The 14602-nt window shown below is 41.5% G+C and overlaps 1 protein-coding gene and 1 long non-coding RNA gene across 2 annotated transcripts in view; one reads left to right on the top strand and one right to left on the bottom strand.

The window, feature by feature from the left end:
• Positions 1-14304, bottom strand: part of LOC126456015 (homeobox even-skipped homolog protein 2-like) — a 47898-nt gene extending 33594 nt beyond the window's left edge. The window contains exons 1-2 of the mRNA XM_050091771.1: positions 14167-14304; positions 8498-9378 (exon numbers count right to left, since the gene is read on the bottom strand). Coding sequence (XP_049947728.1) covers positions 8498-9378; positions 14167-14178 — 893 coding nt within the window. The 5' untranslated portion in view covers positions 14179-14304. The remainder of the gene's footprint in view (positions 1-8497; positions 9379-14166) is intronic.
• On the top strand, positions 1397-1955 carry LOC126455563 (uncharacterized). The gene is made up of 3 exons (XR_007585337.1): positions 1397-1495; positions 1617-1687; positions 1832-1955. It is a non-coding gene; the product is annotated as an uncharacterized LOC126455563 (long non-coding RNA).
• Positions 14305-14602: the final 298 nt, after the last annotated feature.

Below are 14602 nucleotides of genomic sequence, written 5' to 3'. Positions count from 1 at the left end.
GGTACTTCTGGAACCGCTATGAATATTTGGAACTTTCGTTGGTTACTCTAGATAGGCCTGAGGTGAGAAACAAGGGATCTTTTTCAAGTGCCGACTTTTTTCATACTCTCTCATCATTCATATAAACCAGTGACCGTCAGTCAGTACTGGACTACTTTAAATGTGCTCGATGGCTGGCCGCGGTGGTCTAGCGGTTCTAGGCGCGCAGTCCGGAATCGCGCGACTGCTAAGGTCACAGGTTCGAATCCTGCCTCGGGCATGGATGTGTGTGATTTCCTTAGGTAAGTTAGGTTTAAGTAGTTCTAAGTTCTAGGGGACTGATGACCACAGATGTTGAGTCCCATAGTGCTCAGAGCCATTTGTGCTCGATGTTCCCGTTCTTACTGATATTTATTCTACATACTTAAATAACGTTTTCTTAAAACTGTTTTGTAATCGATCTGCTGTTGACAACTGGAGCTTCCATATATAAAATAAATAAAATAAAATAAAATAAAATAAAATATTAATTATTTTTATCTGTATTATTGGCTCTCCTATGAGTCGTCAGGTTTTGATTATTCGGTATCAGACGCTTGACAATGGCTTTTTCGTAAAGGCAATGTTACTCGTAGTTGACCGTGAAATAAAACTGAAATAATCGGACTTCGTAATTAAATCGTTTCCAAAGACTGCTGCGGTAGGTGCGGACTCATAAACTAAATCTCAATATTACAATAATTTGCCAGCCATGCCAAAACGTCGTACAGAGGTGATTGTCTACTAAACAAAAAATTACACAGTTAGTTAAATCAGATATATTCAATGAATAGGCCTACAGTTCATAATCCTACTTACTTTTATAAATATAAATTCTTTACAGAATCGAGTGCCTAGTATGGTTGCAACTCGCAGTAATTTTCTATATCATGAAATATGGCGGTGTGCCAGACAATAAACTAAAATACGTGCTTCTCGCACCACTTCAACCAGGGCTCTTTCTTCTTAATCAAACATACGAGTAACGTAAATGTACTTTTGTTTTATCAGCGACACAGCGCTGCAGTTGTGTGCCATAGGCTTTATTTATTTGTCACTGATTATTTATTTAATTAATATTTCGCGTTTCCGAGGAAACTCACGCTCGGCATGCAAATGTGCCTTTATATTGCCCCCTGAATTGCGAGGCGAAAGGACACACCTGCAGGCGAGCAATTCACCTAAGGCACAAGAAAATCTAAGTTATCTACAACTATTTACATGACTTACATTATACTGTATATTATATACAAAATTTGAATGACGCGCGTGCGCCGAAAAGTTCTTATGTTGGCAGATAGAGTGCGCGCATGCGCAGAAGCGTCTGTGTAACTACGGCACTGCCGTTATTTCGTAAATTTAGATCACGCGGCACAGTATTGCAGTTCATATTGTTCGTGTACGCGCGCATTTCTTAGTCGTTGCACAAAGAAAATATTCCACCAAGATTACATATGAAGACTACATTCTATGACAGGTAACTTAGTTTTAAAATTACAATATTTGTTATAATACAATACAACTTTAGATTGTTGAATGTTCTTAGTTACATAGCATTGCAATGAAATGCTTCAACGAAAAATGTTCTGTTGTTTCAGGTGCGTTGACCTATACACATGGTGTCGTTATCACAGTTCATATTCATCTGCTGCACAATAATTTTTTACAGGTTAGTATCGTCGTGGTAAAGTTTTTTGATCACAGTAACATCGTTGTATAACAACGTGATTAATACATAAGCGTGTCCATTTCCTATTTCCATTATAGTCGTTGTGATGCAGTTCGTTGTGACAAAAAGCATTGTTTATTACAGATCAGACGTGACCCGTCGAGTAATTGGTCCACGTGCAGTTCGTTTTTTTTTTTTACATTCCGTGGAAGCTTGGTTGCAGAACCTCGGACGGCACATAGCTGGCGTCGATCCTTGGACAGTCCAGGTAAGAGTGTCCGTCACATTTCGAGAACATTTCATTCCCTGAAGTTCCAACCAAAACTCTTCCACCCGTCGTGTTGTTTTCTGGACAGGCACTTTGTGTCCATTTAATCCAGTTAACATCTTGAAGTTGGGTACTGTAGTAATGTCACTAGACGATGCACGAATTATTCACTTCACATTTTCATTTTTTTGCTGAATATAGCTCACCTAAATGTTCGTTAATGTCCGTGAACAGAGGTTCACTATGCAATGTCTTTTTGGCACTCGTTTTGTTCAAATTTTTACATGATACATCAGTTAAAAAAATAAGTAATTATACATACACACGTCACATATTTTCTTAGCATAAACATAATACAGTTGCACATAAACATGTTTACATCATCATTACATAGCTATAGGTTATTACATTGTGTCACATTTGATTACATGAATTGCAGATATTTACATCCTCTTTAGCGGTTTTGCTGGGATATTATAGATGTTTTTTGTGATGTCATCTGAAATTAAGATAGGTTAGACACAACATTCATTACATCAGTAGGCAAGACCAGGCGTTTTCACTACTCAATAAATATTCAAAATAGTAAGAGAGAGAAAATGTTCGATTCCTCGCGTTTTGTGCGTGTGTGTAGAGTGTCTGTGTGGCCTTGACTACTGATAGATGCTTTTCGTGTTGAGAGATGTGCGTCTAATCTATTTCTCAAAGTAAAAGATCGCTTCACAGATGACGTCTGTCAGTTCGTCAGGTGTCATACCAGGTCAGTGGTACCTACAGTCACAAATGTTCCGTGAAAAATTTATATATCATTCACTGCTACGTAATCATAAATTTTACTTTAATATTCAGTCTTCTCGGTGGAGCCGCGGCGTTGAAAGAAAAGTTCTTCTGTCTTCAACTGCGTCACTGGAACCGCTGAAATGAAAATTTCTATACTACTTATAATCTATGTTGTAATTTGTTTTAGTTCTTGCCACACAGCAGGTCGTTGAGATAACGGTACGTTATATGTCTTGTGGTAGAAGATCTTGTGAGGCTTAACTTCAATCTTGTACACATACGTGTTGATAACACCTAATCGTTTGGTAAAAACTTGTAAATATTTGGATAACACTTCCTGTAGTTTTATACGTTCATGTACACTGAGAGCTGTAGCTTCACTTATGATCCAGCAATGTTTTCAAGTCCATTAGCTCTGTGTCAGATGAGTGTGTTTGCATGTCTTGAATGTCTTTGTCAAGTACTAACTGAACCTTGTACCCTGTACAGTGTTTGTAATGCTTTAGAGTTCTCCTGTCCAAATCAATAATAATTACCCTGCTTTTATCATTTAAAATACATTTACCTTTGGAGAAGTCTATAATGCAGTCCTTCTCGCTCATAATATCTATTCCTAATATGCAATTAGTCACAAGGTTTTGTACAACCAGGAATGGCCATTGTACGGTTCCATTACCTATTTTAACGTTTACAAAAACTTGCTTCGTAACCCTACATGACTTATTACCTAGTGCAGTAGTTATTTTACAGTTTTGGGCAGGAAACTCAGGCACAGGTTCCAATTCACACATCTTTTTATAAAAATTAAAAGATAAAACGCTCACAACTGCACTTGTATCTAGGATAATAGTAGTTGGAATCCCACCTACTACACCAGTAGTGGATGCTAAAACAATTTCATTTGTGTCTAAACGACATTGTGTACTGTCTTGTAAAAGTTCATCTGATATATTGTTATTGTGGTTGTATCTTATAAATAAAACAGGTAGTTTTTGTTTAGAATTACTGGGCATATCATTATTCTGTTGTTCAAGTGTGGTGTCAAATAACTGATTAACATTGAAGCCGCCCCCCAAGGATTCTTCAGCCACGACCTGGGGCAAAGTAGTGACTGTTTCTAGTTTGTTGGATTAGCATTTGTACTAGGTACTGACACAGATTGAGGTTGTGCATCAGGTGTCATTTCTATTATATTCACATTCGGATATTGCCTATTATGATCTCCAAACTTTTGCGGTTGTTGTTGCTGTTGCGCATTATAACTTACCTGTCGGTCGTAAGGTATGCTCCAATTTTGACCTGGTGGCTGCTGTGGTAAAGCAGAGTTTGAATGAAAGTACTGATCGTTACGAGTCCAACCTTGATGCTGTCTTGGCTCGTAGTTATTATTATTTCTATTTCTGTTTGTGTTTTTGTTATTACCTTTGTATCCGTTGTTGCCGTTGTAGTTATTACCGCGGTGCCTTTTGTATGGATTGCCGCATGAAATGTTATTACTGTTGTAACTATTGTTCGTATTGGAATACGCGTGTTGATTTTGATTTCCGTACTGAGACGGCATGTGAGTTTGCTGTTTTTGTTGTACCGCGTATCCAACTGTGGGCGCGCCAGAATTGTGTTGGCAAGCCTGCATGTTTTGCATACCACTAGTGTAAACATTGTGGCTGCTGTTTTGCCGCGCGAAGCGCTGATCTTCAAGTAACATGTCAACCGAATCTAAAGCTGTTAAAAAATAATCTGAATCGTCATCCGGGATATGTAGAAGTTTTTCCTTAATGTTGAAAGGCAATTTGGCCTTCAACGCTCGGAGTATATCACGTGTTGCGACTGGTTCGTCTAAAAAATGTCCCATGTTCAAGTATTTTTCAAAATATCTGCGTTAAGTTACCATTTTTACTGTTAAAAGTTTCAGGTTCTAAGATTTGTCTTCTGAGTCGCTCCTGGACGGATTGCGACCAGAATTTGTTCAGAAAAGCACGCTCAAACTCACTGTACGTGGTACATACGTCAGCTTGACTGTATGCCCAGACAGCTGCATCGCCTTGGATGTATCCGACAATATATGAAATCTTTTTCCGGTCACTCCAAGTGCGTGGAAATGCGTTACTAAAAGATTTGAGAAAAATCACCGGATGAATGGTTCGTTTTTCTGGGATAAAAATCTGAAATTGCCTGTGTTTCATTAAGCTTTCTTCTTCCTTTGCATTATGATATGGATTTGTACCACTGTAATTACTGCAATGCTCAGCTGGCGAGTAATTACGATAATGTTGCTGTGGTTTACCATGATAATACCTTGTGTTTGTGTTTGCACGTTGTGGTATGTGTTGTTGTCGTGGTGTGTTTTGTTCTTGTGTGTATGTTGTGTGCGGTATGTGTGCGTCATACTCGAATGTATATTGATTTCTGAACTGTACATTTTGACTGATATTTTCGTTACATTCAGACTGTGGTTGATCGGTGAATTGTCTCATGGGTGCAGTGACGGATTGTATTGCGTCACTAATCAGCTGTTTGTTATTAGTGATGTATTCCGCTACGGAGTCGTGCACAATTGTTGGTAAATTTTCACGTATGCATCTATCAAAATGTTTGTCTTTGTTCTCTACCCAATCATGAAATTCTTTATTAATATTTTGAAAATGAGCTGTGGCATCAGATTGTAAGATGTCAGTCAGGTGTTGTTCAACATCGTCAAATTTATTCTGCACGTCAGTAATTCGTTTTTCAAGGTTGTCGTGTACTGAAGGATATGTTTGAATTTGTTCAGTAAGAGCTTCACACGTGACATTAAGGTTTTTTAATTGTGTCTGTAAAAGTGCTACGTCATTTGTAGTCTTTTCTTGTCTCGTATTAAGCTTGGAAAATTTCGTACTGAGTTCAGTCATCTGTTAGGTCAGTGTGGCGTCTATAAGTTCCACACGCTTACATAAAGTGTCATTAGCTGTCTTGAGTGCTATGAGATCAGATTTGATTCCGTCATTTTGTGTCTTTAACTGTTCATTTTGCATCTGTAAGGTTGCCATGTTTTCGGCGTTTTGCTTCATTAGCATTTGTAACATGTCGGCAATGTTTACCGTTTGCAAGGTCTCTGCCCCCGCCGCGTCATTAGACGTGACGTCATGCATTAACATGGGCTCTGATTGAGACTTTGAAATTTTTGTGGTGGAAGGCCTATTGTCAAAATTTTCGTCAACACTCGCGTCAATGTTTGATGAATCGTCACTACCGGTTGCTGTCGTAAAGTCAGTTTCTAACATTTGTCTCTCGTCCGAGTCGGATTGCGTCTGAATAGTACGTCTTTGCTGTTCCATTTTTGCGTATTGTTTTCTAGTTATTACCATGCCACACGTGATATATGTTTCAAGAAAATATTTGACACTGATTTTAAAATAAAATACAGTTGAGTATGAATCGGTCGTAGCAACAATGGCTGTCTGTTAATTTAAAAATATAAACTGAATTTGAGATTATTGGTAATGGCTGCTGGCCATGTTACATGATATCGTACAGAAGTCGGCCATATTGTACACTCGTGTATTGGTATTGTTGCATACGTTATTGTTTAAGGAAAAATACTGAGAATGGAATTTATCACTGAAACTGTTATGCGGAAAAGAAACACTACAGAATTTTACTGAAAAGCTAATACACTGAATTATACGTCTGGTCAAGCCTGCTAATGCAAAGATGCTGCGTCTTACCTTATTTTGCTGGAAGCTTCTTTGCGTCTTCCCGCAAAATTTTATAATTGGCAAATATCTTCTGATTTTTTTATTTCTCATATAGTCAAGTCCAGGACCAGAAGGTTGATTTTTCACATGAAACAAAGAGAACAATGTAACAAATGACAAAATAACAAGTCCGACACGCAGTCGCCAATATAAAATAAATAAAATAAAATAAAATAAAATAAAATATTAATTATTTTTATCTGTATTATTGGCTCTCCTATGAGTCGTCAGGTTTTGATTATTCGGTATCAGACGCTTGACAATGGCTTTTTCGTAAAGGCAATGTTACTCGTAGTTGACCGTGAAATAAAACTGAAATAATCGGACTTCGTAATTAAATCGTTTCCAAAGACTGCTGCGGTAGGTGCGGACTCATAAACTAAATCTCAATATTACAATAATTTGCCAGCCATGCCAAAACGTCGTACAGAGGTGATTGTCTACTAAACAAAAAATTACACAGTTAGTTAAATCAGATATATTCAATGAATAGGCCTACAGTTCATAATCCTACTTACTTTTATAAATATAAATTCTTTACAGAATCGAGTGCCTAGTATGGTTGCAACTCGCAGTAATTTTCTATATCATGAAATATGGCGGTGTGCCAGACAATAAACTAAAATACGTGCTTCTCGCACCACTTCAACCAGGGCTCTTTCTTCTTAATCAAACATACGAGTAACGTAAATGTACTTTTGTTTTATCAGCGACACAGCGCTGCAGTTGTGTGCCATAGGCTTTATTTATTTGTCACTGATTATTTATTTAATTAATATCTCGCGTTTCCGAGGAAACTCACGCTCGGCATGCAAATGTGCCTTTATACATACATGCAGTGCTACCATTGAAATTGTTGTGGATTGGCAAGAGAGCCAACCCACTATGAGAGGAAGCCGAAAGGCACGCGTTTTAGCTCACGCAGGCTGGCGTGAGGTCTGGAACAGGTCAAGGAAGTTAGACTTTAGCAAAAAAGGACGTAACTGTTGGAATATTTAACTTTAATCCGTAAATGGTGAACATCGCTCTTGACGGTACATGTTTTACAGCATCAATAGTAACTGGTAATGGCGCTTTCCTAGATCGTAGCAAATGACGTAGCTGAAGGGTATGCTAACTATCGTCTCGGCAAATGAGAGCGTAATTTGTCAATGAACCATCATTAGCAAAGCCAGCTGTACATCTGGGGCGAGTGCTAGGAAGTCTCTCTAGACCTGCCGTGTGGCGGCGCTCGGTCTGCAATCACTGATAGTGGCGACACGCGGGTCCGACGTATACTAACGGACCGCGGCCGATTTAAAGGCTACCACCTGGCAAGTGTGGTGTCTGGCGGTGACACCACAGAAATGAGACCTGGCATTGGTTTAACGACAGCTGAAACTCTGTGATAATTCCCTGACACATCACACCACATTGTTATTCTCAAATATTGTCCGATACTTGAGTTTAGTAATAATTCAGTGGCAATGTGCTGAGAACCTACTATAGTTTTATAATTCTCAATGTAATAGCTTTTGTAGAGAACTTAAAAGTATGTACTTTTTTGTCCCTGTTGATTCAACCGGCCACGAATTCTTCTCTTGTGCTAATGATAACCACTTCATCGCAGCACTTTCACCTAATTCCTCGGTTACTTGTTGAATATATTCAAAACTCCTTCTTCCCCACAACTTTTACAAGAGCCCTTTCGTACCACGGAGGCTACTTCCTGAAATCTTAAACGTTCCCATTATGCGGTCCTTTTTTCTCAATTTTTAGCACGTATCCCTTTCTCAGCCGTTTCTGAAGAGGAGATCAGGCTTTTGCTGGAGTCGATGAAGGAGTGCCAAGTAAATAACTCATCTATTACATACGTTTTCACTGCATTTTATTACAAAATATGTACAAAAGTATAAAAAATAGATAACAAACGGAAACAAGCAAATTCAACAATAAAAGACAACATTTAAGCAAAAGTGGATGATGTGAGTGAGGGAGATTGATGAGGCGTGTGGCGACAGCAGGACTGCAGTCGGACGCTAATGGTGCTTGGGCACGTGGTAGACGTGCTTGTAGACGGGGACGTGCACGGGGAACGGCTGCGGCACGTGCACGGGCACGTGCCTGATGACGGTGATGGGGTACGGCTTGTCGATGTAGTGGGGCACGTGCTTCTCGATGGGTACCGGGATGGGCTTCTCGACCTCGACGCGGGAGACGCGCGTCACCGGCACCTTCACCTCGACCGGCACCTTCACGTGCACGGGCACCGGCTGCGGCACGTTCACGCCCACGGGCTTCGGCACGGCTACCGGGATCGGCTTGGCCACGGGTACTCGGATGATCTTCACCACCGGCACCTGGTAGGGCCTCAACTCCGTCTTCACTTGCGGCTCGGCTACGAAACCGGCTGCGCCGCCGCCGTAGCCGCCTCCACCGTATCCGCCTCCGTAACCGCCTCCGTAACCGCCTCCTCCGAAGCCGCCGCCCCCGATATCGCCTCCGCCGATGGCACCGCCGCCGTAGCCGCCGCCTCCGAGGGCCGCGTGGTCTCCACCGCCCAGGTCTCCACCTCCGTACCCGCCGACGTCACCGCCGCCGCCGCCGATGTACGCGCCTTGACCCCCAGCGGCAGCGGCTCCGCTGTAGCTATCGCCGCCCCCGCCGAAGCTGGCACTGGGTGTGAAACCACCGCCGCCGCCCCCGCTGTACGCAGCAGAGACTGCGCCTCCGTAGTCGCCGCCACCGCCGCTGGCGCCGCCGCCGTAGTCACCGCCGTCGCCACCGCCGCCGCCTCCGCCGTAGGAGCCGCCGCTGTAGTCACCGCCACCTCCGGAGCTGTAGCTGTCGAGAGCCGCCTCACGACGCTGGACCGCCTGGGAGGAGCTCGAGGAAGTCACGCACACGAGCGCGACAAGCACTGCCGTTATCTGCGAAAGAGAACGTCTCGCTAACACCAATGCCTTCCACAGAAAGTGAAGCCGAATGTTTTCGTTGACTGATATCTCCTGATGCCCTATCAGTCCCCAAATAGGTAAGTTTACCAGCTGGGACAACAAAGCCATCACACACAGCCAGAAAGAAAAAATTACAGACTAGCAGCAGCACGATAGTGCGCGGGATTAGCCGAGCGGTTTGGGGGCTGCAGTCATGGACTGTGCGGTTGGTCCCGGCGGAGGTTCGAGTCCTCCCTCGGGCATGGGTGTGTGTGCTTGTGCTTTGGATAATATAGGTTAAGTAGTGCGTAAGCTTAGGAAATGATGACCTTAGCAGTTAAGTCCCATAAGGTTTCACACACATTTCAACATTCTGAAGTAGCGCGATATGAATTAATGCAAATCAGGAATTTGTTGATATCAAATATAAACTTGCGTGTTAGGCAGTTTCTGCTAAAGATATTTGGAGTGGCGTTATTTAGAGTGACGCTTTAGACGAAATTGGAACGTGGGCGATAAGTAGTTCGGTTACGAAGGGAAGTTTTTCAGATATGAAATAACGTGTTGCTAAGGCCCCCCGTCGGGTAGACCGTTCGCCTGGTGCAGGTCTTTCGATTGACGCCACTTCGGCGACCTGCGCGTCGATGGGGATGAAATGATGATGATTAGGACAACACAACACCCAGTCCCTGAGCGGAGAAAATCTCCGACCCAGCCGGGAATCGAACCCGGGACCTTAGAGTTGACATTCCGTCACGCTGACCACTAAGCTACCGGGGCCGGACTTTTCAGATATGATGCTGCACAGGAATGCTGAAGATAATATGGTTGGATCGAGTGACATAATAGGTGACAGTGCATGGAATTAAGGGAAAAAAGAAATTTATGCACAATTTAAAAGAAAGGACTGCTTGATCATCTAGAAGCAACAAGGAACATTCTGTTTCGTAATGAAGGGAAATGCGAGACGTACAAATAATTGAGGCAGACCTACGTCTCAACATGGAAAGCATGTTCAAATAGCTGTAGGCTGAAGTGGTTATTCAAAGACGATGAGGTTTACATCGTACAGTGCAGCGTAGAAAACTGCATCAAACTCGCTCGGACTGTAGACTACAGCAGCAACAACTACCATAAGGTCGTGCGATTGGTTCGTTTGGTGTGCAAAACCAGTACCCCCAGACCGTAAAGGAATGCTATATATGATATTTTTAGTTGCACCATGATCGGCAATTTTTCTTGTCACGACTATTTCGCTGCGTACAAAACATGTACTTTACTGAAACGCAACGTAATTGTTATTTATCCACTAGGACAATGGAAGTTCCTGCAGTTACATATGTCTTAATTCCGTCTTTCATTGCCATCGAAACAACCTTTAAATATTTGTTACTATCTACTCGAAGCCAAACTACCACGACATGACTTGGTGAAATACATGCAAAGCGAGTAATCGACTTTATTCCGCAAACTGAAGACTTAACTTGGGTGTCAGAATAACCGTGATCTAATTCGAGAAACAGTGAGAGGGATGCAGGATGCTCTAACAGTGGTACGATTCTGTGTAATCATAGGTCGGGGTCTCCAACATGCAACATTTCTAGCCAGTGCCCTTAGTAGCACGAAAACACTGAGAGGCTCTTTTATTTGATAACACTCACAGTTGGTCAGGAGTTGTTTACAATGTGATGTATAATACGTTATGGATGAAGACACATACGACGCTGCTTTAATGTTCTACAGTGTTTATTATTTTCTTTTACAAAGCGGTTTTCGACTTTCATGCCATCGTTACGTACAAAGATAAATATATGTGGCAGTGAAATTCTTTTTAGAACAAATAATTTACTGTCTCTGGTATTTTACTAAACCTAAATACCTTATATCACATTTTCACCGAAATAATTCCTCTCGTTTTAGTCCTAAGACAAATATTAACAACTGTCATCTTTGGAAACCAACTGAGACACGCTGTACATGTACTAGTTTAAAATCTTTGATCCTATAAAAATTTCACGGTCTTACGTATTTGTATTTCTACACGACGATGCGACGATGTCGTAACAGTCAAAGCAATGTGCCTTAATAAGCCACTGGCCGCTTTAACTCTGATTCTTCATCTTTTCGAAAGAATCTAATATACTACGCCTTTTTTGATACTATGAAGTCTCTGTCGCACATGATGACTCGTTTATTCCCGCAACTTTCAAAACCAATCCCCACAGATAGGACAATTTGTATCAGATTTTCTTTGCTAGCCTGTAAGACCAGCGGAGCACGAATAAAAATTTGAAATTACTAATAAAATTATTTCTTTGTATTGTTAATAATACCGTAGAAATTGCCGTATGCAACACTTTTATCCACGCATTTTGCTTCTATATGCTTCAACCCCCTCCGGTCGACACCGCTCCCAACCTGCATTGACTAGCACACAAGTGAGTCACCCAGGCCGGGGATTTTGCTTGCTCATTTATTCCCCGTTTCTATCTGCAATGTCACCCCTTTCCCATATCAATAAAATGAATGAGATAAAAGCAAGCATTTTCCGCATCTGCTATGCTTCCTTTCACTGCGAGGTAACAACTCCCCTTACTTCTAACTGGAAGGTGGATGTAGAGTATGGTTAAAAACAATCTTACGCTACTTGGGAGGATCCCCATGAAAAACGTTTGGCCATAGAAAAATGGAACTTTGTGGGAAAATGTGTAAGGAAATACGAAAGAGAAATAACGAATAAACCACTGAAAGTAACGGATTTTAATTTTCACATGAGAGGATAACATTTGTTACTGCACAGCATGTTTACGTTCCAGGCTACGAACGGTGGTCATGTGACGACCATTTGCATCCAAGACAGTCTGAAACCACACTAAAGATTGCTCTACCGCTGCCCTGAACAACGGCAGCACTGCTTGAGGATCGCACAATGTGCCCAGCATTCTAAGCCATGGCAACAGTAACTTACTCAACTCAGGTGACTGAGAGGAACAGAACTGCTTCGAGGTGTGTGATTTACATCAAATTTTATATCAGTTCAATAGAAATATAATATCAGGAATCGTGCCCAGGAGCAGCTACTGTTATGTTCATAAGGCACACGTAAATGTAGACAGTTTTCTTAAATGACTTATTCCATCAAGATCATCACTCTCAAATGCATCTCCGTCCACGATATAAGTAGTTACATGTGACACTCTCGTCGCAACGTTTGACAACGTAATTTATTCCTCACGGAACGAACACATTTCAGAAATGAGTGAACAGTCTTTCCACTGTTACGAGAATACAACAACGTAAAGCCGACATCATTTCAGAAAATGGACTGAAGACAACAGTTTATTACAATACATGTTTCTAGTGGATATGTCTGCACCTACCGCGTAACTTCCAACTGCTCGGACGACAAATACTAGATTTTCCTGTAGCGTACCGGCGAATTTGGAAACACAGCAAGGACTAGGCATTCTTTGCCTTAGAGGAAGATTCCTTTTGAATTGAATCCCGTGAATTCGAGATTGATTTCGTTCACCGGAAGTCGCACTGATATATACGCATGCAGGAGGTGTAAGTATGGGGGGAAAAACCGGTTCAGAGACAGGAAACTACAGAGGTGCTGATTTATTCACTGTTAAGGTATCACAGTAGAACAATTACGTTAGTAGAAATCTAGATAAATATTACTGACATTTCAATCGAGAAGCTGATTAGGCCGTCAAGTACCTCAGGGACAGAGATAGATAAACTTCTTTTTTTTTTAAGTGTAATAACCACTTCATAGTTTTCAGAGTAACTGTTTAAATCACTTTGTATTTCTCTTGATTATCATAAGAATTTTTCTGAAACGTGTGGAAAATAATATTATGCGGTTGAATAGTTGCATTATTATGAATGAAACTGCTCCTATGTGGTATAATGTTTGAGAAAATCTATCACAATACTAGTCAAAAACTGCACAAGGAAAGTCTTCCAAGGAACTTAGGGGAACTGACACATAAGCAAAATAATCATTTCATAGTGTCAAGAAGAGTATCTCTGAGCAAGTTACTTTACAGTCGGTTTATTATTATACAAATCAAATTTGTTGTTATACGAATTTTCTTAAACGCGAGAGAAATAATCTTTTTCTTTCTCCTCTCCATCATAGCTTCGAATTTTACCATTCTATTTCTCTTCCCCTAACCTATCTACCTCTTCTATATCTCTTTCACCCCATTCCATCGTCTTATGTCTCTGCTTGATGAGAATAACTCACAAGCTGCAAGAATATAACGAGAAAATTCCCAACCAGCAATAGGACTGACACTCTTAAAAGAAAAATATGTTTACTTTCATATACATAGTCATTATTATTATTATTATTATCATTATTATTATTATTTTTATTATTCTTGATTGTTATAATTATTTTTTGATTGTTATAATTATCATTGTACTACTTTTATAATCTCTATTTTTTTTCTTTAACATTAATACTGTATAACATATGTCCTAATTTTCTGTAGACACTGAAATTTGTTGAATCTGAGTATGCCTGGTTAGGTGTAAGGGAGGGCCTGAAGGCCCTAATCTTGCCAGGTAAAATAAATGCATAAATAAATAAATAGATAAATAGTGTTGTACAGTGGCCCGGTGGCAGTGAGTGCGTGTATCAAACTGCTCCTAGGTAATGTAATGATAGAGCAAGCGGAGAAAGCAGTTATAGGCGCCTGAGAGAAGGCGTCCTGGTGCAGAGGAGGCGGAGGAGGCCTCGCTTTCACGGAGGCAGTGGCTGCTACTCACCATGGGCCTCATCGCGCCGGCTGGAGTGGTGAGTGTGTTGTGCCTTGTGCTGACTGCTGCTAGCGGCTGCTCGTCACTGCCCGGTCTGCAGCTGCGGGCCCCCTATATACCCGTATTCCTCTCTCCCCGGCGGCGCCCCTTTCACCGCCGATACTGAGCCACGCTCTCTTTGTGCCCCACAATGACCGCTGCAGCGCCACGCCACGCGTGCTTCCCCCGCACCGCTAATAGGTTTCTTGCCCCTGCGGGCCTGGCCATTAACCCTTCATTGCTCGTTACTGCGGATCCAGAAATACGAAACGACAGTCGAGTGGAGACGTAACAGCGATCTGAAGGAAACCTGAGAACTGATTAACTCGTCCGTGTCAAGGTCATCAGGGACTTTGTTTTGACAAGAATGGGGTCAAGGTGACGTGATGGCCTCGATTTTGTCGGA

The sequence above is a fragment of the Schistocerca serialis genome, chromosome 2, assembly GCF_023864345.2.
Source record: "Schistocerca serialis cubense isolate TAMUIC-IGC-003099 chromosome 2, iqSchSeri2.2, whole genome shotgun sequence".
Taxonomy (NCBI): Eukaryota; Metazoa; Arthropoda; class Insecta; order Orthoptera; family Acrididae; genus Schistocerca; species Schistocerca serialis.
Note: the sequence above shows the minus strand (reverse complement) of the source record. Positions and strands in the feature narration are given on the sequence as shown.